At 44.2% G+C, this 23,741-nt stretch overlaps 1 protein-coding gene across 6 annotated transcripts in view; it reads right to left on the minus strand.

Moving 5' to 3' along the window:
• Nucleotides 1-1,539: 1,539 nt before the first annotated feature.
• The window catches only part of LOC113007774 (partitioning defective 3 homolog B-like), a 224,447-nt gene continuing 202,245 nt past the window's right edge, over nt 1,540-23,741 (minus strand). For 5 of the 6 annotated variants that reach the window (XM_026144697.2, XM_026144696.2, XM_026144694.2 and 2 more), the window contains 4 exons: nt 23,218-23,294; nt 5,273-5,482; nt 4,501-4,644; nt 1,540-4,380 (listed from right to left, as the gene is read on the minus strand). In XM_026144697.2, the coding sequence (XP_026000482.2) occupies nt 4,530-4,644; nt 5,273-5,482; nt 23,218-23,294 (402 nt within the window). In that variant the 3' untranslated portion in view covers nt 1,540-4,380; nt 4,501-4,529. The remainder of the gene's footprint in view (nt 4,381-4,500; nt 4,645-5,272; nt 5,483-23,217; nt 23,295-23,741) is intronic. The other variant, XR_013902453.1, reaches the window with a different exon arrangement.

Below are 23,741 nucleotides of genomic sequence, written 5' to 3' on the forward strand. Positions count from 1 at the left end.
AAAGTTTTTGTTAACTATCACTTAGTGTGAAACGTTGCTGTGGAAGTCTTTAACATCAAAAGCTGCAACATTTATGAAAACACCGTTACATTTCCAACATTTATCTTTTCCTTCACGCTCTCCAAACTAGTCCAGTGGGCCAGGTTGGCGTCTTTGACGGGGCGATTCTGGCCCCCGGACCTTATGTTTGACACCCCTGCCCTGAAGGGAGAAGCAGAATGAAGAAACGAAAGAAGCAGCGAACAGATATTTCTGTTGAAAAGAGAGTAAAAGTAAAAAAACTGTCAGAAAAATAAATATGAGGTGAAGCTCACAGACCTGAGAGGGTCAATACTTCCTGCCTCTGGCTAACAGGCGAGTGTGTTTGGAGCTGCGCTGGATTAGGAAGCACTGCTGAGTCAGACTCTGCTTCCACCCATACATCATACACTTCTGATGTACTGAGTACACCAGCTCCTCCTGCATTTTACATATTTAAGCTGAATCAGACGATCAGTTCTGTTAGAAACTGAAACTTTGGTCTTGTACTAATTTCCAGCTGCTCAGCTTGTGTCCAATGACCTGCTCAGCCAGATCATCGTCACCAGGACGCCGTTGATTTTGTTGCTTGGAGGTGGGAAACAACAAAGAACAAATTACTGTACCTGAGCAGAATTTTCAGGTGCTTTCTACTCCTCACGTCCTCAGAACAGGCTTGTTACATTTTATTTGACATCTTCAAACATCAGACTGATGCGAGTCAAAATAGAGGGAACGATCCCACGGAAGAGACCGTCCTGTGGGTGTATCCGTCACTGCGGTGTAACGCTGACTCACTTTTGCTTAACTTCAGCGACACGTTTGATCCGGGCACTGACGAGAGTCCAGAGGTGCACTGCAATTAATCTGGTAAACTAATCCGAGTTCTAACATGCATGAAAACAAAACACCTGCACAGACACAGAGTATTGGACACACACACACACACACACTCTGCAGATCCATACTGAACCTTGGCAGTGACTCAAGAGAATTTAATTACTTCCCTTCGCTCTCTCCCCATTGGCCAACAGGTCTGGGATATTCTAATTACGCCCTGCCTGATAAAACGCTTCCTTGGCCTCTGTGTCTCATTACTGCCAACTTCTCTGAGCCACAGTCCAGCACCTATAGTGTCTGACAAATAAAAAAAACCCTTACGCTACCCACGGCCACTAAATACTTATTAAGCCGAGGGAAGTGACCTAGCAGCGCGCCGGCAACACGCCAGAAAAACTAGGAAAACTTTGCACAGTAATCAGCGCTCCTTATCTCCCTTTTCTAATTGATAATTAGTCTTACATTAATTTGTGGCCATCTATCTCTTATCACAAAAGTACAATTTATCAGCTGCTTAAACGATGGACTAAATTGGGTTGGCAATGTTAATGATTCACCTTGCAGGGTACGGGGAACACGAGGGAAATAATTTCTCCTGACTCATATTTAATTAACCTCAGCAGATGTGCTCGGCATGCATTGAGTCTTAAAGAGAAGTAAAGTATGACGTCGTTGACCAGATGTGTTTAAAAATGAACACTTTAATGCAAAAAGTTATATACAAAATATAAAAAAGTTGGAAAACAATGACAGAATTGTTACATTATAAAATGAAATTTGACTTTTTCGTATATTCGAGCGTTGTGATAAAGCATGTTATACTTCTAGGTAACAGAGGTTATTAGTTGGTTCCTTCTACATCTCTTTAAAAGGAGAAGCAGGAGTAGCAGAAACCCTTCGTACAGAAGATTCTAGCGAGTACCTTCAACTTGTGCAACTTGCTAAAGACCAAAGAGCCCTGCAGGATGCTCGACGCGTCAGCCACGCTGCGCAGAGTTTAAAACTGCTCGTGCAGTTTAAACGACACGAGGAGGAAAAAAGCGATCGAAGCTCTGCAGCGTACCCGTGGCAACGAAAGCCAAACATCCCGTGGCTCTGGTCCGATTCAACATCATCAACTAGCATTAAAAAGAGAAACGTAAAAATAAATGCTTGTGAAGAGTTACATACGTGAAAACTGTGTATTGAAACAGATACGCCTTCATGCAACGCGTCACGTTTTTCAAATACTGTTTAAAAGCTTCTCCAGGCGCTGACCCAGCATCCAGGTACACACAGCGGGGAGACTCCTGACATGTTTGGCATGAAAATCCTTCACATGTTCTCAGAAGGATCATTTTCTCAGGTGCTGCTCACTCTGTAACATCATCATCATCAGCGAGGAGAAAGCGATCCGAGGGGACGCGAGTTGTTTCAGTGTTTCTGCTCTAAACCTGGCAGGTGATTTGTTCATCAGGCTCTGAAAATGTGCTTTATTACTTGATTTGCAAGTCTGGTTTTCACACTGGTGAAACGTGACAACACAAAAGGAGAAATAATTATGAAAACTTCACAAAGTCACTACATTCACTCCTACAGCACAACTAATGCTGCACAAATTGCACTGCATTTACCTCTCGGACCATTTCTTCAACCGTTTCCTTTTCATATTTATTCTGAAATATTACACATCCCTGACATTTCTCTCTTTATTTCCCTCTTTTTCTTTTCTACCTGTTCTCACATCTTTCTCTACCTTTCCTTAACCTCCCTTTATCCAACTCTTGATACACAAAAGCCTTTCTGATAAAATCTACATGTTACATTCTTTTGCATTAATCTCAACATTCAGGTTGGCGGACCTCCAGCCTCGGCCACACTGAGAGAACCGCAGTCCGCCCGATACCGAGATGTCATTTTAGACATTTAATCTCCATTGAAAGTAATACTGCTGAGCTTTGTGGTGTGAAACACAGATGTTATGCAAGGCTTTAACTCTTAGTCACACTTAACTTTTGCTAAGTGGCAAAATGGATCTGCATTATGGTGCGGCACTGACAGCACTCTGAAGCTCACTTCATGTTCGAGCAGTGATGCCTACACCGTCGGGTCACTGAACCGTCCTTCAAATCCAAAGCAGAGCGCACGGTGCAGAGTAACAGTGAAAGCGACCTCTATCCCCGCTCTGCAAAAAGCTGCCCAAAAAAGAAAATCCTCTCTGTCCGGTTTACTCGGCGGGGTGGAAAAGCAGCTCAAACAGCTCCAACACATCAGAGACGCTTTAAAAGAAGGCAGAATGAAAACAGCTCCACCTGTGGAACACCTGGTTACCTTGATTACCCCGACTGTGTTATTGTCATCCTGCCTTTTCCGGAGCTTCTTGCAGGATGTCGGAAAATCAAATCACTCCACACAGGTGGACGTGTCTGTAAAACGTAAGCTCATCATACATTCACGTGGAGGTCTTTTTAAATAAAGCGACCATCCATAGATAATTTCCAGTTCTGCTAAAATAAGATATTTCGTACTTCTTAAGCTGCTTCGAAACGCAGCAACAGGGTCAAACAAACGCGGAGCGAACCACGGAGCAGACGTGGGCTCCGCCTCGTCCTGCACCGAACAGCGAGGACAGATCATTCGTATAGTGCTGCTCAGTGTGATTCACACGTATCAATAACTCTTTTTGATAACACAGGATATGATCAGATTACTCATCTGGGTGAAATCTGTGCTGGTATTAGTGGCATGATCCCTGATTGGTCACTTCAGACATCGGCCGGCCTCTAAACGAGTGTTTTTGTTTATTTGGAGGAATAAAGCGTTCCAGAGTGCTGATTGGAGCGCTGTAATGTGCAGCCATTACTAAGAGAGGAAAGGAGGAATGTTTTGGAAGAGCGGAGGCGCTGCAGTCCCATCTTTGCCCACGTGAACGGTCGGATCTTGAGAATAAATACGGTTTCATTACACAAACATAATAAAGAGTTATTCATATCTGCATGAACCTGCATCTACAGTCAGTGTTAGTGCGTTACTTTAGCTTGCATTCGTGGATATTGTCCTTTATCCTGCTGCAGCAGCGGCTGAGCTTAATTTAAATGGATCCAATTACCTCTGCAGCCCTGACAGATTCTTACAAGAGACAACTTAATCAGAGTACAGTGAAAAGTAAAAACATGCTCATTTTAAACTCTCCGAAGATTCAAAGCAATTTAAATGACTTCAAACAACAAGACATTACGCATCCTCTACTCTGTAATTAACCTCCTTTACCTTACCGTACACTCCTACCAGCACACACACGGTTTGATACTGACGGGGATTCGGATCATCGCATTATGAGGTTTTAACTCTGCTTCAGTGGAGAGCTGAACGCAGGAAAACTGCGTCTATGAAGACGTGACTTTGTGCTTATTGTCATGTCAGGACTCGATGTGTCTGCACAGCTGCAGTCACGCCGTCTTCTGCTTTGGGTTTGTTTGCTGTTGCTGTCCTCCTCCCTCCCGAGTAAAGCCACGCTGGTCTGTACCGAGCTCCCACCGGTGCCTGTATCCAATCAAACATATTCTTAAAGTTACAGAGGGCTGTGCCGGATTGCTCGAGTACAGCGGCAGAATTTTATTCATTATTTATGCAGGAAGAAGCATTTTAGAGCTCAGCATTTACCTGAAATGGTCTCCATCCACAAATCGGCCCTACCTGTAACCCCCACCCCCAGTTCCACGTGTCATCGTGTCGTACCGCAGTCCCCGAAGAGGCGGGGTGGGAGATGGGGGCACATCCTGCCGCAGGGGCCCTCTCTGCTGAGAGCTAGAGAACAACCTTGGATCAAAGAACAGCAAAATACTCCGACATGGAAAAGAAGGAAGAGTCAGACGAGAGGGAAGACATACTTAAAAAGAGAGACGAAGATGAAGATGAGAGGCAGTAAGCTGAACGATGATCAAATCTGCAATATGATCGGTGCTGAACCCCAAAACTGCAGTTCCCGCGATCGGTCACTTGAGGCTGTGCACGGACGTCAGTCACACTAATAAAGGTTTGGGCCTCTCTGGCTAATTTCCCTGACAGGTGTGCAGGTGATGTTTTGTTTAAACGTATTAAGGCTTAAGTTTAAGGGCGTAGCTGCTTTGAGTGACCGGTGGATGCCGATGGAGGCAGCTGTAGCTAGCAGCCGTCTACTGAAGGCTGTTGGTGTCTTTAATGTGGTTATCTGTCAAATAATTTGGCTTTCTTTGTGGCTATTTGGACTAACAGGCAGCCTGAGAAGTCTGAGCTCTAGTTTTAGTTTAGCAGGCAACAGCTCATAATCTAGAGCTCCGCCCCCTCGTCCAGGTACGCTGCACTGGAATCACAAAACCAGCACAACAGCATCATAGCGGTACGTACAGTACACATGCAGATCTTGGTATGAGGGTACTTTCCTGCGTATAATTACCTAGGGTGGGGGTAGTAGCCAGGGTCGATGCCTCGAGGGTCTCCTTGCCGTGGGTATGGCTGACCAGGTGGGTAGTTGGGGTAAGATGGGGCAGACTGGGAGGTGGGGTAGGATGGTGCCTGGGGGTATCCCTGCTGGGCGTGTGGAGGCCCGGGGTAGGGACCTGACCATGGCTGCATGGGGTAGTCAGCTGCATCTAACGGACCTCGTCTGGAAAAGAGAATTTTATGCATTTAAGAGAAAGAAATTTGAGAGCACAATCAGACTGAAGCAAAGAAACCGCCGGATGTTGCCATTGGTAACGTTGCATCCTTAACCAGTCAGTCATCAGGCAGACGCAGCCAGTGGCTGGACGGTTCAAAAACTTGTTTTGGGGAAAACTCCACGACTGAGCTTGTTTATAGTACGAAGCGTCCTTTTTTCCAACTGCTGAGAAGTCGCTCAATGAACCGGACCCGGCCAAACACAGGAGGAGTTGGCTCAGAGTTCACTGCTGTGTGACTCCGATGGCCGTGGCAGAAGAAGAGCCCTGACCATTTGTTGCTGTTTTCGTGTAAAATCAACACAAATACACGAACAAAGAGAACAGACAGTGTTATGAAAGATAATCAGAGGAATAAACACGAGACCCGAGCACAGACGCAGCGTTAACCTCCCGCTCTGCCCCAGCGCCTTCACAATAAAACAAATAATCAACCAACCGCTGGCACAGCGCCGTCAGAGTGATGCTCCCTTCACGTACCTTAGCAAAGAGCCTACCATCAGCTACCGCACTGAATCTGAAATATTCAGGAAAACCTGCTGAAAACAATTTGTTGCAGGCGACAGAGAAGAGAGAGGGCGAAGCACGCGCTCAGCTCGCGGCTCATCCCGGCCAAACATCACATAGCAACAGAATATAAGTGACACGTGACAGTTTTAAGTAGGCTAGGGCTCAGTTAACGCAAGCGAAGACACACGCACAGCTGTGGTAACCCAGCCGCGTCCCGTGAACAGATATCGATGTCCTGTGCCGGGGAAAGCGAGTACACAAACACATGTTGTCCACATAGCAAACATTACGAGGTATTAGATTTTATCTCTCCGTCTTTCTGTCTCTTTCATTTGTCTGCACGCATCTCTCCATCTACTGCAGGACATCCATGATGTATTCATGTTTATCATATAAATATATATCTCACTGAGTCAGATGGTGGTCTCTATGCTGATGCTGTGTGTGTGTGTGTCAGGATGGGTGGTCAGCAGTGGGAAGTGTCTAACTAACTGCATGCCCTTCATGTTTGGGATGTCATCTTCTGCCCCTCCCGACTCCATGGTTAGCATGTTTATGTGTGTTTCAGCACACACACACACACACACACACACACACACACACACACACACACACACACACACACACACACACACACACCTGTCTTCTTCGCCGTACGTCGCTCCGGGTCAGCGTCTCAGCCGGACGGCTCAGATTTCTCTGCTTTTAATGGCCGCAGCCGTTTTGTCTGCTCTTCTTTCTTTCACGTCCGTCTTCTAGCCGTCTGTCCATGTGTCTGTCTGACTCCATGTGTCTGTCTGACTCCATGTGTCTCTCTCTCCCTCTTTATGACTACAGTTCACCAGGCTGCAGGGCTTGCCGTTCACCCCTGAGCCTGTATACCTGTGCCCCGTATCAGTCAGCCCATCTGTCAGTTAGCGTTTGGCCGCCGGACATGATAATGTCACAGAGGCAGAGATAAGAGCGGTGGAGAGGTAATGGGGGGGTGAAGAGGGCAGGAAAGAGAGAGATAAGGAGGGGGGCAAAGTTAAGAGGAAGGTACGGGAGATGAATAACAGAGATAAGACGAGAGATGAGGATCAAAACAGGAGCTGGAAAACAAGACATCATCTCTAAGATTAAGATGATGAGGAGTGATCAACACGCTTACATGATCACTTTACTGTAGTCTGGGTATTTTCTTATTTAGGGCTGGGTGGGGGAAGATTTTAGGCTGTCAAATTAGAGAACTTAGTGTCACTTTTTATCAGAAGCTATCAGCTTCTATTTGCAACAAACCTGCACACAGAGAGAAAATCAGATAAAGCAGAAAGGAGCAGAGGTGATAAGACAAAGATGGAGTAAATAAGCACAGGTGGAGGGTGCGGGGTTTACGCAAATAGTGCCGATGCACGGCAAAAAAAAAAAGTAGGAGTATCATGGAGTAATCAAGGTACCACTGTCTGAACACAGACAGAAAAATCAGCTTCACATTTCAGTCTGGAGAGAAAATTCAAACGTTTCCTGATAGACGAGAAGAATTTTTTTATGTTACAATTAAAATGACAAAAAGTGCAGGTCGTCTGGATCAGAGGTCCCAGACAATATTTCACGGACCGGCCTTTAAGGTGTCGTGGATAAATACAACAAAATAAAATGATAGGACCGAGACACAAACGGTGGGATTTTATAAATATAATAATAAACATGAATTCACTGTGTAATTGTGTAACTTTAATAGCAGCGTCCTGAAATGCACCAACAACACTGAGAGTAACATCCTCCTCTCGGGTCGCTATGGTAACGCAGAAATATTTCTTTCAGAATAAGACGAACAACTACAACACGGGAAAGACCCGGGGAAACCGAGTTAAGGATAAAAACCCTGAAAACCACAAATTTCACACCCGAGCCAAACGATTGATTCCAACTCTGTGGCTTCTCAGTGGTCCCAGTTATGAATGCGCACTGGTTCGAATGGCTCTGTGCAGCTGAACTGACTGCTCACATTTCTATCTCACGCCTCGACTCCAAACCTTTGTTCCTCCAGCAGTCGAAGACGGAGCTACTGGAAACCACGAGCGGGGATTTCTGAGGTTTACTTGTATTGGTTTTGTAAATGAAATTTAAAAACATTGAACACACACACACTCTTTGTGCTTTAATAAAGGAAAAAAGCATCGTTTGAATAAAAGATTCATTCGCTACCAGTTAATGAATACTTGAAAAATAATATTGTGATCCCCAGTGTGTTATGAGAGTTTCCATATCGGGAACGGGGCAGAAATCCAGTGGTAATCTGTAGAGAATCCACTGTAAATCCGGTGGCAAGTTTGGAATTCTCCCTCCAGGAACCCAGTCAGCACCGCGCGGCAGCTGGGGATTAGGGAGCGATGTGGATGGAACCCGTTACTGGCATGCATACACACACCCAGTATGAGAACTAAAACACTTATGTAGACATGCACACAGTGAGAACATTTATCATCAACACACGAAAGAGGACAGGCGCGCTGTTTAAATACAGCCCGTAACTCCTAATCACCCCCCTCCCGAACCCCACGCACTCTGGAGGAGGCAAATTGGCACACAGCTGGAGAAGAGTTAAGACCAAACGAGGGGCTGGTGGTCTGTGTGTGTGTGTGTGTGTGTGTGTGTGTGTGTGTGTGTGTGTGTGTGTGTGTGTGTGTGTGTGTGTGTGAGAGAGAAAGACAGATGAGAGAAACAGATGTAATGAATGAGAACAGCTTCCTGGGTCATGCAACAACTAGTTTAACATAATTGAGAGAGTCATCAAACCAAAACGAGGAATTGAAAACATTCCAGGCAGAACAGCGAAGCCGCTGAACGCTCAGTTTGAAGGGAAATTCAACTATGTAATACCTGTTTAGAGATGACTTCCTTAATGCTGTTATGTGGATAGCGCGCTCACAGTTACACGGGTCACATATTCAAAAGGATAATTGGAAGGATTTCTCTCCGTGTCTGACAGTAATTGGGAGTAATGTGATCCTTACTAATTCCCCGGCATTTAAGAGATTTCTGATGGATTTCAGGGGAAACAAGGACTTGTTATATGTCATCTGCACCTGCCCCGCTCTCTCATAAACACACGCTTTCACTGACTCGTTCTAAAAGGGCTGCTCACAGCTGTTCGGCTGCTGCACACACATGCACAGAGTCATCTATCACGCAGGCCTGCCTCTCAGCAACTTTTAAAAACAGAGACAAGATGCAGCTTTGTGTCACAGCGCATTAAAAAACTCCTGAGAGCCAATGACAGCCACCGCGTAGATAGATGGCCTCAATATAACCGAACACCGGAGCACAAACGGCAGCGGCTCGACGCGAGGAGTCGCAGACGGAAGCTGAGGTAAAAAATAAATAAAGGCGGGCGGGGAGGCGAAGAGTAATATTTAAAGTAAGCGAAGGAGAAGTGGAGGAAATGAACTAGCGAAGCTTTAATTCAGTTATATCTTTATGAGTCTTTACAGAGCCGAAGCCTCACTTCGTGTCGATATCCACTTGAATGTGATTTGAGATTTTAAGCCGGGAAAGCGCTTCATATTTTCAAATTGCATTCAACAGTGTCAGATTCTTTGTCAATGAGAGTCGTGCTATTTTGACAGTGTGGTAATAAAACAGATTAATAGCTCAAATTGTTCTGCGACTGCTGTCGTAATGTCATTTCGTGAGTCGCGGCGAAAACAGAGCTGCCGTGGTTTAATGTTGCCGGAGTTAAACTAACTTTAACTTTGTTTCATCTTCCTAATGCGATACTTCATTACGAAGCTTTAATCACAGACGCCGCCGTCCAAACAATGAGGCAATAAAAGCTTAAGTGGAAAATAATGAAGGGCGGAGAAATATCTTATTATCTAAGGAAGGCAAGAGAAAGACAGTAAAGCCTGTTTATCGGAGGACCGATGGAGGAAGATACATGATTTCGAGTTGTTTTATTTTTGCCAATTAACATTTAATATTTAAAACTGTTTTAATATGTTCAGATATTGTGAATTAAACGTGTATATTACCCACCAGTGGGAAGGGAACGTGGCCCAAACATGTTATACAGCTGCTTCTTCTTTGTAAGGCCAAAAGCTGCATTTCCTCAGCTACATATTTACATTATAAGGCTAATGTAGCTGCAGAGCGACCGTGCTGGCTGTGGAGCCTTTTCACCGTAACAAATAATATGGCACATCCACCTTACACATGAAAGCTCCCCAGTTTGAGACTGGGAGGAGTCAGTGAGGCTGGTGTTTACATATTTATCCTTATATAAACTTTTATAAATAAATCAAAGTTAGTTACACCTGTCGTAATGACGGCTGAAGCTCTGACTGCCTGATAATCCTGAAACCTTTAAGGTTTCTGTTTCCTTTACATATAGGCAGTGCCCCTCCCCTCACTCTGATCCACAGGGAGTAAAGGTCACCGCACACTTAGCTCAACAAGTGCTTTTACACATTTGTGGCATAAATACGTAAGCACACGAGTGCTTCAAAAGCCGATTATTTCACCTGTGGTGGGGCCCTGAGATGTAATCATGAGTTTCTGTCATGCATTGTTAGTTATTCCAGGAACAGAGGCACCGAGATGCTGATACGGTCCCGGGTGTACTGTGTGCAGTGGCGGGGCTGCAGAGAAATCTGTGAAAAACTTTAAACTATATTTAGGCAAAAGAAGGAAGCGTCCAGAGCGACTGGCAGACATCTTTGTTTGACTAAGACCACACGAAGCTGCTGTGTGAGCAAACCGCACTGCTGCAGGTAAGTCGCTGAGAGCCTGACAGAGACTTGTGCCGGTAACACAGTAATATGTTTCCCTGCTGTTGGTTCAGCTGTGCCGGTGAACGTCTCTGAGCTGGTCTGAGGGTGACTCCTATACCTCTCTTGACCTCTGACCTCTTGAAGTCACATGACACTCCATCAGTTCCCACCAAACACTTAGAAGATGGGGTCAAAGGCTAAGCAAGGGTACTGTGAACCAGGATTAGGGGGCATACCGTGTTCATAGACATAACACTGGAACGTGTGACACCATTTGCTAAAGCTAACAGCTAGCTGGTTCACGTCTGGGTGACACAGAGCAAAAAGCTTTCAGGCGATTTCACTGATAAGTATTAAAAGCTGCCACATGTGAGCTTGATCACATCATTCTAATCACTAACCCACAAAATCTTTAGTAAGTTTTAATCTACAGATTGTAGAGTTTCTACAGTTTTGTGTTGTTTTGATTTCATTTTGCTTTCAGTTTTTATTTTTTTGAAAATGTTCGATTTAGTTTAGTTTTATTAAACTAGTTAGTTTTAATAAAACTCATATTAGTTTTATTTCTTTTACAAAATGTTGAAAACTTTTTAAAAGCAGTGACTCAGTCTCGTCCTCATCAGTAACATTGTAACCAAACTAGCAGATGCTAAAACGACTAGTTTCCTCTGTAGTTTTATTTTATTTGAATTCAAATGATTTTAGTTCAACTTCATGATTGTCAAAAGTTGAGCTTTTATTTTTATTTAAGTTAACTAAAATAAATAAATGAATGTAGTTAACCAAAAAGCCTCAGTTTCTGGTTTAGTTTAAGTTAACTACAATAATCTTGGTCAGTGACAGTTTTATAAACGGTGGGTTACCCAGAAGTGACAAAACACTTCATACAGCCACAAATGACTTTGAAGTGTTTCCAGCTGCTTGGTTCTAAAACAGAAAGTCTTAAAAATCATCACATACATGTTTTATAACACATGTTTGAGATAAAACCAGCAGGTCAAAAAGTCATCTTATTTCATATCTGCTTCCTAGATGTGATGTAGCGTAAATACAAACCAACTCTGACAGCTTTAAGCAGAGCAGCTGTCCTCTCAGCTGTTAGAATTAAAGGTAAGCTGAGTTAAAAGTCTGCATGAAGCTGCACATCCACCTGGTTGATGTTATTTTCTCACTACACTAAATTAAGCACTGCGCTGACGGTGAGCACGAGAGTTTAGCTGTGCAAAATCTCATCCAGCTTAAAGTTGGTTGACATGATGAGCCCCACCCTGTAGCTACAGATCAGCATTAATATGGAGATATCGACACAGACGATATGAAGGCAGCAGCAGTGTTAGACTGTTTACGCCCATCAGAGGAGACTCTTCTGCAGTAAGACGAAGCTCGACTTGGTGCCGTGTTTTCATCATTTATGCCGAGTCTTATTACAAAAACAACCGCCAGCATTTGTATTCAAATGTTGCATCGTTTCAGTGCATAAAGAGGAAAATGATGCGAACACCCGAGGTAATCGCACTCCACTTTGAACGAGTCGCCGTGTTTAGTGACCCAAGTTGTCGGAGGGCAGCTGAATGCAAATACTGAACACATTTAAGTCAAGAGGTTGAAAAAAAGAGCTGAAAACGTGCAAAATAAATAAATAAAAAGAAGACGTTTTTTCACCGGGGACCGTTTTATCAACTAAGATGAAAAGGATTTATTTTGTTTCAGGACCTGCCTACTAATTCCACATATCCTGTGAGGACCTTGCATTCGAGTGAAATTTGTGTTAAGAGTACCAGCTGACAGTTTACAGGCAGAGAGGAGACCGCCGAGGAATCACATGTTCATCTGTATGCAGAGGAAGAAGCAAAGAGCAAAGGACAGAGGAAAGGTAGATGAATGCAGAGAGGATAAGAAACCACGTAAACACAAGACAAAGAGACGCACACAGAGGGCCACAACAGACAGGAGAGGGAGGGAGGAAACAGGAGGCAAGGGGGAGGGAGAGACATTAACTGTTAAATAATGAGGTATGAAGGACAGGCAGGTTTTCCAAGTTTTAGTCAAGCAGCAGACAAAAGAAATTAAAAAAGAACAAGAAAAGACCTCACATCTAAAAACTGTTGAAAACAAGTTGCTGACTTCAAGTACGAGAGGCTGAGGCTTTCAGATGGATGAAGCTGAGACAAAAAACATGAAAGGACAGAAGAACGGGGCAGAAAATGAGAAGGGGGGAGAAGAAATGTAAGAGAGGAGAGCAGAGGGGGAGGGAGTGATTAGGAATAAGAGAAAAAAGAAAGAATTAAGGCGGAGAAACAAGTGCTGCCCTCCAGAGAGCCAGCATGCTGAAGGTCAGCATCTGCAGAGAATAATGGGACCCACACACACACACACACACACACACACACACACTTCTTCATGTTTCAATGAAACTAAGCACCTTTCAGGGGCTACGATCTGTCTTTGCCAATAAATTTCTGTCAAGTGTGATTAATCCTCCAGTAAATCATGCATGAATTACATGCCAGTGTAGGAAACTAACATGATTACATTCCCCCGTGTATGTGTGTATGCACACAGATTTAGGAAATATGCCTCGTGTGACTGCGAATGTGAGATAGCGCATAAAGAAATGTACTCATTAGCTGAACTGATAAAAGGGGGGGCATAAAAAAGGCAGATGAAATGAGAAGAAATGGCCAGAGCAGGTTAAAAAGAGGGCTAGCAGGGAGCAAGTGAAAGAGTGCCGTAACACACTGAAGCACTTAAAGTAAAAAAGGATGAGGAAAAAAGAGACGGAGGGAGAGGGGGGATCAAATTAGAGCACAAAAAGTTTTTAAAAAGATGTCTTTGCAAAGAAAGAGAAACAGTAGCGAAAGAAACAGAAATGAGACGAGAAAAGGACAGAGGAGAAAGCCATTAGATGAAAATGAGAGGAACTGAGGGATGAGGGCCTTCCAGATGGTAGGAGACTGTTGCCTCGGAAACACAGAGAGGGCAGAACAATGGGGATTTGGAGTGGTGTTTCGCATCCCATCATAATACGGCCGTGCCATTTGGAAACGGAGCGACAAAACTGCAGCCAAGAACGAAAGAGGCTGACAATTTACAGCAGGCGGCTCCTCCGACGAGGAATCTGATCAACAAGTCAAATGTGCGACGAGCTGATGGAGCCGGCTGATGATGTCATTCACACCTGACGCTCGCAGACAGACCTCGTGTCATCGGCCGCTTTCTTTCGGACTCGGAGCTTCTGCAGACTCGGAAACGCTCGTGATGTGTGGACTCGGACGTCTCCGTCCAAACCACAGATGAAACTCATCGGTGGTTTATCCTGTTTCCTGCTCGGCTGTTTTGTTGTGAAGCAGGTGCCACAGAAACACCATCTTATTGTAGATGTAAAAAGCTCCAGATGATTTTCTAAGAAGTTTGAGCAGAAAACACACATGTATGTGTTTCATACTTTGTCACAGTTTCATCAGATTCTTTATTAGCATATTTTTAAAAACATGTCGATAATCAGCATTTCATAGTGACATCAGTCATTTTTTAACTGTGTTTTTTACAATATAGAGCTTTAAACAACAGTTTCTCTGCATGAATGAAAATAAATGCCAAATTATGAATAGCATTGTTTTGTTTGTGATTAATTAGGTAACAAAACAGCTTCTAAAAAACACTCTTTAAAAACCTTTCACTCCATGTAACATGCCAACAACACGAAACAACGACACTTCTGCACCTAGTTTTAAAACGAGTGATAATTTGTTGATGTTTACATTAATAATTTCAGAAAACGTATGATAATAGATCTGTTTACCACACATCAGTACATCTGTACCTACAGAAACGATGTACATGTTCACAAGCTGTAATATTAGAAGAAATGACAGCCCGAGCGTGGAGAGCCCGAGCTGGAAGTCGTAAGTCAGGTTAAACGGTGCGATCCGAGCCTGCGGACGCTCTTTGATATTCACCTGTGTAGCGGCCATAAAGACAGACTGATTACACTCGCAGTGAAACGGCCGTGCCCGTCTACGCTAGCCAAAATCACTCAAAGTAAAGATGACATTCAGTTATAGCAGGATCGTATATATAACCACTTACAGCCAGTATAGTGGCTCACTTGCTGAAACATAATGAAATGCATTACTGATAACACCGTTTCCCATTCAGAAAAACAAAACTGTCTTCATCTCCCATCTTGAGTTTCCCTCAGCAAAGTAATCGTTTCAAGCTGAAGAATTTTGCCCGTTGCAGGACCACGGGGAGCATGAAGAGCAGTTTTAAAGTCGTAAGGCGACGATCCCAGAACAGACACGAGTACGGTCATGTGAGATTCAGATGCACAGAACTTCACGTGAGCTCAAACCGCACGCAGACTCAAAATGCTGCACGCTGCAGTTAAAATAACAGAGAAGAAGAAAACACTTTTAATGATCGTTTAACTTTCTAACATCACTTTGAAACTGGAGAATTCCTCCAGCAGCGCAGGACCGACAGATGGTCAGCAGACTGTTGCCAGATGTTAACATTTCACAGCTGCAACAGTAAAAATTTATGAAGTGCGGTCCATCTTCTTGTTAACACAGAAGTAAATAATAATGTATATGAAAGCCTTTATGTGCTGATGATATTCATGTACAGATGAATGATTAACCACTGCAGAAACACTCTGACTCCACAGAACGGACGCTACCTCGCTCAGATAAGACGCGGACTCTGAAGAAAAGCTTCACTCGACGAGCGCAGCATCACTTAACCTCAGCTCGACCCCAGGACACCCCAAAATCTGTTAAACATCACCAGCTGGGACCCGAGCGGGATATTTCCTCCGTCACCCCAGAAGTGTACACAAATGAAAGCACATCATACTCATGTCGTACCCACCTGCAGGTTCTGCAACACATTATGGGTTATAACCCAACATTTTACAGTCAAAACCAGAGCATTTACCAACCAGCGACCACGTCAGGAAAGCTACAAGTTAGGAACAAGAAGGGGTCACGAGAGAAAAAAACTCCAGGAGGGGGAAGGAGGGGAGGCACACTATGAGAGGCAGGGTCTTTCTTTGAATTCCCAGCATTGCTAACAAACAAGCGGCGTCTCGATGAGTCCAGAGAAACACAGAAAAACAACTGGACAATGGAGTGGATTATGCAGCAGTTGTAAAGTGGTCTGGGAAACTCTTGGGCCTCGTTGGGAGGTCTCCTCAAGAGAGGTGGGGAAACAGAAAGAGAGAAAGAGAAGTGAGAGACACTCCCCGTTCATTTCCTTGTTGGGGAGAGGGAAATGATATTCAACAATGTCCTTTTCACCCCATCGTCAGAAAACACAAAAATGAGAAGTGGAAGGGAGGAACGAGGAAGAAACGAGGAACAACGGCTGAAAGACGTGGGAAGATACAGTACAACATCTGCTTTGTAATTACCAATTATCTAATTATCATTATAATGAGGAAGTGACGGTCTCTGTAGTAACCTGAACAACAATTCTGATTGGTTCTTTTAATCTAATGAGAGCAATAACGAGGACAGATCGGGGAGAGCGTTTGGCGTCTGGGTCAAGGCTGGTTTCTGCACAGCTGAACTATAAACACGAATCTTTAGAAAGAGCGAGGAGAAACATGCAGATTTATCTGAATACTACAGGCTGAAAACACCGTCGAGTAAGGTCTGTTCCCTTATATCTAATTATTTTTAATAGGCAACTTGACTTTTGTGTAAAGTATATTAACCATTGTTCGTTTTCTGCTTCATTTTTCTTTGTTTCCAGTATAGAGAGCAATCAGAGCAATGCAGATACAGATGAGTCAGCTGTGGCCCACTCATGGAAGGGATGCAACCTGCTAATGCTCACCATACACTAACTCTGATAGCCATCTACTGACCTTGGAAAGACTGAAACACACAGGAGGTGCTGACACACACACACACATATTCATATATACACAAGTGCATATACGTGATTTTTTAAAACACCATATTATTTTATCCTGGTGGAGTCAGAGGAGGGAAAACGTCGGCTGGAGTCTGCAGCAGGGCCAAAGCTATGACGACTGTGTGCATTATTGTGCATCACTGCATTTGAAATGGTTGCATTAAAGTCTGTGTGTTGTGACTCGCAGTCTGTTGCTGGCTTCAAAGTGACTTCAGTGCATTCAAAATAAAATAAAACAGAATTCTGCTGTTTGTGACTGAATAGAGTTCATTTGGCAATCAGGGTCAATCGGTTTGTGCTAACACACCAATCACAAATCTTTTTCTATCTACATATACTTAGATTCATACATAGTCCAGTCAGTCATTCAGAAATTCCTCCATAAACTTAAACGTAGTTGCTGGAAGACGGCGCTTTCACTGAAAATCAAATCACAGCAACAGTCGCCTCAAGGTGCTTTATATTGTAAGTAGGGATGGGTACCGGTGTCCGGTGCCATGATGGCACCGGTTCTGACATAAACGGTAGTAACCAGACCGAAAAGCAGCGCACATTTCGGTGCTTTATTTCGGTGCTTTTTTTTCCTGAGCTGTGATACACTTTAGATTCTAGCCAATCATTTCACGTTTCCGAGGATAGTAGGCGGGCCCAGGTAGGTACGTTCTGTTAGAGCAGAGCTACAGATTAAAAACGCCCAAGGCGAAGCGGTCAAAGTCTGGCTGTACTTCACAGCAAAAGATGCAAACTTAGCAGCAACAAGTGCTTTAAGCTGATACTGTGATACTGTCAAAGGAGGCAACACCTCGAATCTGATGAAACACCTGGCGACGCATAGCGTTTTTTTAAAAGCCGAAAAATGCGCCGTATTTGATAGCTTGCTGCGAGACCTCACACCGAGCACATCTACTGCGGGTGTGGTGCCTGTTATCGGACGCGGAGTTAGCAATGTCCCCAAAAACCCGAAGAGGAGAGTCCTGGCCCCTAGCCCTGCCAGTGTAGCAGAAATGATGAGGATGATGATGCAGCAGCAGCCGTTCTTCTCTGCGTGAGGAGCTTAATGTTGTTAGTGTGTAATTTACGTTGAGTACACTAACCACGTTATTACATTAATGCATGTAAGGTGAACTAGCAAACATCATCATAGCTACATGCGGCTGTCTTCTTGTTTGATGGCAGATACTCCCTTCACCCTGGCCAAAAAGGCTAAAATGACCAAAGAAAAAGTGGAAAACAGTTAAACATGAGAGGATTTTGGACAAAGTTTGTGTTCTCCATTCTTTAAGCACCGGCACCGTTTCAAAAGTACCGGTTTGGCACCGGTATCGGATAAAACCTAAACGATACCCATCCCTAATTGTAAGGTCGACCCTACAATAATACATACAGAGAAAAACCCAACAATCATATGACCCCCTATGAGCAAGCACTTTGGTGACAGTGGGAAGGAAAAACTCCCTTTTAACAGGAAGAAACCGCCGACAGAACCAGGCTCAGGGAGGGGCGGAGCCATCTGCCGTGAGAGAAGGAAGACAGGATAAGAACCAGAGTCCAGTCCGTCCAGTTGGGTTGAGTCTCCAATTGCAAACAGACGCGCTGCAGAGCAGTTAGACTGCTAACTGACTCAGATTGACTTTAATGTTTAATGTCGGGGCGACCGTGGCTCAGGGGGGTTGGGAAGCTCATCTGTAACCGGAAGGTCGCCGGTTCGATCTCCCTGCTCTTTCCTTCCTGGTCGTTGTGTCCTTGGGCAAGACACTTTATTCTATCGCCTACTGGTGATGGCCAGAGGGGCCGATGGCACGATATGGCAGCCTCGCTTCTGTCAGTCTGCCCCAGGGCAGCTGTGGCTACAACTGTAGCTGCCTCCACCAGTGTGTGAATGTGAGAGTGAATGAATAGTGGAATTGTAAAGCGCTTTGAGGGCCCCGAAAAGCGCTATATAAATGCAATCCATTATTATTATGTTTTGGCAGTTTTTCTGTCTATAAATTAGACAGTGACCAGTCAATGGACGGCAACCTGGTGCCACAACTCCATTCAATCAGTCTCCAACAGTAAAGAAACTGAACCACAAACTTGTCCTAATCGCACAGAGACTGACGTTCTGGTTTTACTCTCACGCCGTTACATGTGAGCGGCACAGAGATGGTGCTTTGGTTCACTAACATAAGTGTGCAGAGAAAAAGTAAGATGGGAGCAGAGACGTAGAAGAAATGTTGAAAAAGAAGAAGAAGAAGGGAAAGGGGTGAAAAGTTTTAAGTGAAAGGACACACTATTCGGTCCTTCCCTTTTCCAAATCTCTCAACTGTTCAAGGAAAAATGTGATAATTAAGGGTGATATTTTGTGAATATCAAGCACAGACCATTAAGTGTCAGATGCATGCTGGTTTAAATGGGCTGCAAGTTTCTGAAGGATTAAAACGAACTGGATGAAGATCCTGGAATAAATACGACACACATTAACATTTGCCATTAGACTGGTTCAGCATAATAACAGCTAAAACACTGCATCACAAAGTCGCTGAGCATGTATGAATTTTGAAAGCCTAACCTGACGTGGCCTCTGTGATCTCTTGATTCACTTTTTGGGGTTATTCTAACCTACGAGGTTCAGTTGTATCTATTTGATTTGATTTTAAACAAGATTTAAAAGCAAGGCAGCGTCAGTGTTTTTGTGTCTCTTCCTTCCTGATGCTCGGGTTGGTGTCTAATCATGTACAGCTAACAATGCACTGACCAATCACAGCCCCCTTTGCGCCACCTTTATGCGAACTTCTCATAGTAGTAAACATACATGAGGTTAGGCCACGCTCCTTAAAAGGAATGGCTCTCTAGGTAGCGACAGGACCGCTCCAGCGCAGGTTTCAGTTTCTCTCATTAGTTACAGCACATGTTGTCAGATAAACGAATGCTTGGCTTGAGGAATCTGAGCAGCCCGAGAATGGATCACGTTTGAAGTAAAAGCACGTTTAATTAGTGCTGTAGTCTGTTTATCTTTTGGTAAATATCATCACAGTGAACAATTTTATGGAGTACCAACATATACAAAATACCCCGAGCAGCCTCCCCTCCTATTTCAAGCAGTGACATTTGCTGACAGCTTGTTTGGTAAAGTGTTTGTGCTTTAGGCAGGGAAACATCATCCACTGCTGGGTCATGTTTTAATTTTAGAGCCATCAAAATCCTGTCTAACAGCGCACGCACGCACACACTGACATAATGTACTCAGTGCTCCGGCTGACTGATGTTCAGTCACACATACAGTACCTTTATAAGCAGCCGCTCTGCTCTCTGGACTCTACCCACACATGCACACAGGTATACAGGAATGCAGACATTAGATACACACAGCCTGTCAGCTATTTCTGGGACAGTCGCAAAATAATATGTTTTCGTAAGGTCAGCAGCAAGGATGCAGTTTCCAAACATGATCTCGGCCTCTCTAGACGCTGAAATATCTTTAAAGTTAAGTGACAGCAGAGGAAGAAGTGCAGACGGAGAGGCTGAGGCAGAGAATCACACCTCTATCTGACTTAAACCTCTGAAAGGGGAAACGTTTTCAGGTTGACTTCAAATATGAGAGGTTTAATATACAATATTGGAAATCTTTCATGAGAGACCTGGAAGAGCAAGGGGTGATTCACACGAATGTAAAAGGCCAACTGATTAGCCATAATCAGTGACCGATCAACAAGCCTGTGATAATATGGCTCTCTTTAGCTTGTGTGTAGCTAACTGCATGTAGCAACATGACACATAAATCAGTAGAAATCAGTGTAAAATCTAATGCTTGTCTATGGTTTCTTTATATTTTCTAATCCCACAGTAGTAGCTGGTACTCTGCTGGGGTCTGCCAGAGCAACTGCACGCTTGATTTATATAGCGCCACCTACCTGCAGCAAAGCTAATCGCTACCTGAGCACGGAAAGGACAACACTGCTGTGCATGTGCAACTCTGCACTCAGCAGGAGACACGAGGGACAGTTTATTTATCTGTCACTGCAGCATGAAGACAAACTAATGTATACCGAGCACAGCTGAACTCATACACACAGTGATGTAGTCCATGGATATAAGAGGGACGGGTAAAAACGAATAAAGGCTCAGGCACACTAGGGTAAAAGAAGACCCACTCCGTGCAGCTTGGAAAAACGGGTGGCTTTTTGGAGTCGGTGACTGATTGCGAGTGGTTGCAGCAGCCGCTTTTGATTACAAGGCAACTGCTCGGGTCACAGATTAGAGAAGGATTCAGATTCAAATCATACAACCAGGTTAACATCGATGAGCGTGTCTCGTCTACGACGCGCCTCTGTGACTCGGTTCAACTGGTTTTACTCCCATATGAAAGCGAGGGATCTGAGCACCTGTGCTGCCGTCCTGCAACAACTACGTCACAATTTCTGGAGGAATTTCTGAATCTCAGCTCTACGAGGTCCTGGCTGGATGCAACACGTGCAATATTGTGCAGCTTCGTTGCAGTAATTCACTGTCTTATCACACACAGACTGCATCTAACTGCCACTTTGAGCCCCAGCCAACTTCACTGCACACAGTCACAATAACGTTGGCTGCGCTGCGATGTCCAAACCCTGCTGTGACTCTTAATCCCTGCATTTCAATGTGTGACGGAACTGACCAGAAACAGCAGGTTAATTAACAGCTGGGGCTTCTGTTTTTTTACTTTATCTGCTCAAAACACTAGAAACTGATCATTTATGTTTCTTTAAAAAAATGTAGATGTATGTAGCAATTCTTTACTTAACAGGTTGGACCAATTTCCAGATGTATTTTTATCACATGAGTCACTGTAAGGTTTCTCAAAAGCCCCAGGTCCTCGCTGTAGTTCGTCTGATGCAGTAATCCGTCAAACGGTCTTGGGATCGTTACCACGCTGAAAGCTGGAACACTGTTGGAGCCATTCCCATGAAAAGTATCTCGCAGCCTCTTACAAACATGATGCGTACGTGTAAAATTGGTGCAGTATTTACGGATTACGGCGCATTTGTGCGAGTGCAAACGGAGATGGGGTGTACTGTATGTGAGTGAGTGTGTGTCCAGTTTCCCAAGGCTTTTTCAGATACCACAGCCAGACCTCAAAACTATCATCACTGTTCTCGCCTCCATCTGCCAAAGTCATCACCCACACACACACACACACACACACACACACACACACACACACACACACACACACACACACACACAGAAGAGGTGTGAAATAGCCATCCTGCAGTATTTTAACAGGGGTGGGAGCCCGACTATAAACGCTCTAAACTTCTGTCATTCCACTTAGCTTACCTCGTCTCTCTCGCTCTTTCTCTGACTAACATCCCCCCACGAACATTTGTTGGTCTGCTGAGGTGTCGTAGTCAGAGGCTAGAAGGAGCTACTAACAACTAGTCTGTGTTTTTACTGCCAAAGTTTACACTTTCATTTTCACTTTAAAAAAAAGTTTTATATTTAGAGATGAGGTTATGATACACTGATACCCAGCCTGCTAAAACACATTACTGCAGCGCTGTTCCTCTCGGGAAAGCAATGAGAAAAAATGACACTGAATAAAGTACGTGTGGATGAGTAAGACATCAGACATGAGTGGGAGGGGAGGGAGAAGGTCCCGGGAGGGGAGAGTCTGGGGAAAAATAAAATGTTAAGATAGCGAAGGAGCGAAGAAAGAGGGGAGAATTAAAGCTGAGGCCTTCCTGAAAGAGAAAGCGGCAAATAAAAAATAAGATGCTGAAAACCGGTAGTGACTGATGATAGCCGGAGAATGTAGTTTAGCTGTGATTGTGTTTCACATTGAGGTTAACGTGTTTAAATAGCCAGCGAACAGCTGCGCCTTCGTACATGCTCCCAGCAAATTATACTTTTGCACAACTGCGGCCTTCCAGGGGCAGCAGGATATCTGAGTGAATCAGAAAACACATAATGAGAAATAAATGGAAATAATCTTTCAAGAATTGATGAATATACTCGGGGAGCTGCTATTGTTCTTGCTGTTGGCTAATGTTAGCAATATTTCATGCTGTCCAGGGAGCAAAACAACAAAATGCAGAGTAATATAATAAAGCACAGTTGAGTGTTTATGTTTCCCTGTTTTAAACGTGAGCAAAGTTTTCTGCGGCCAGAAGGAAAACTGAAGTCTAACACTTCAGGTCGCTAATAACACACAAAACTATTTTCTTAAATCTTCTTAAAATTTAATGTGAAATTTCATAGAAAGCTGTAGAAGTGGCCCAACAGCTAGCTCACTAAACCCCCGACACATCGCAGGCTCTCAAAAAGCCTCCGAGCACATGCTGAAGTAACAGCAGTTTGAAGGGGGAGCAGATCGGTTTCCAAGCCTGTACACAGCTTGTTTTCCCAGGGGAAGGGGGAAGGTGAGGTCCTGGCTGAGGCACAGCCCCCAGAGACGAATGGCTTAATTACAGGAAGAGAAAAGAAGGACAGCAGAACACGCAGCAGTGATGTTCATACAAATGAAGGAGAAGATGCTGTACCTCGGTAAGGAGGCATACTGGCGTTCCACCTCTTCATAGCGTGGTGTCAGACGGTGATCTGCCCCTCTGCCCGGCACCTGGCGAACAAAAGCAAACGGGTGGCAAAGCCTTCAGTGACCAAGTCTGGATATCGTTCATGTAAAACTGGCAGGAGTCTTTCCTTACATACAACTAAACTGCGAGTCTAAGCATGTGCAAAGCGCACTTTCTTTGCATGTGTGTGTGTTTGTGACACAGGGGTAATTTAGGATTGACAAAGGCCAGTTATTAGGGATTTAGAGTTTCGGTCTTCTGAGGTTTTCGGGGGGTGGGAGGGAGGTCTCCATCCTAGATTAGGTTACTTCAAAACAGGATGGAGTTGTCTAGCTCATGCACACGCACACACAGTCAAAATCACACACAGTCGCGTCTCATCTCCATACTGGGGAAAAAAAGGAAAAAGCTTAAGTCAAGCTGCTGACAGTTCAATCTCCTGTTTCCTCATCTCACTGGCTCTCTCTGTAACTCGCACATCTCATTTTTTC

The sequence above is a fragment of the Astatotilapia calliptera genome, chromosome 16 (genome assembly GCF_964374335.1).
Source record: "Astatotilapia calliptera chromosome 16, fAstCal68.1, whole genome shotgun sequence".
NCBI lineage: Eukaryota > Metazoa > Chordata > Actinopteri > Cichliformes > Cichlidae > Astatotilapia > Astatotilapia calliptera.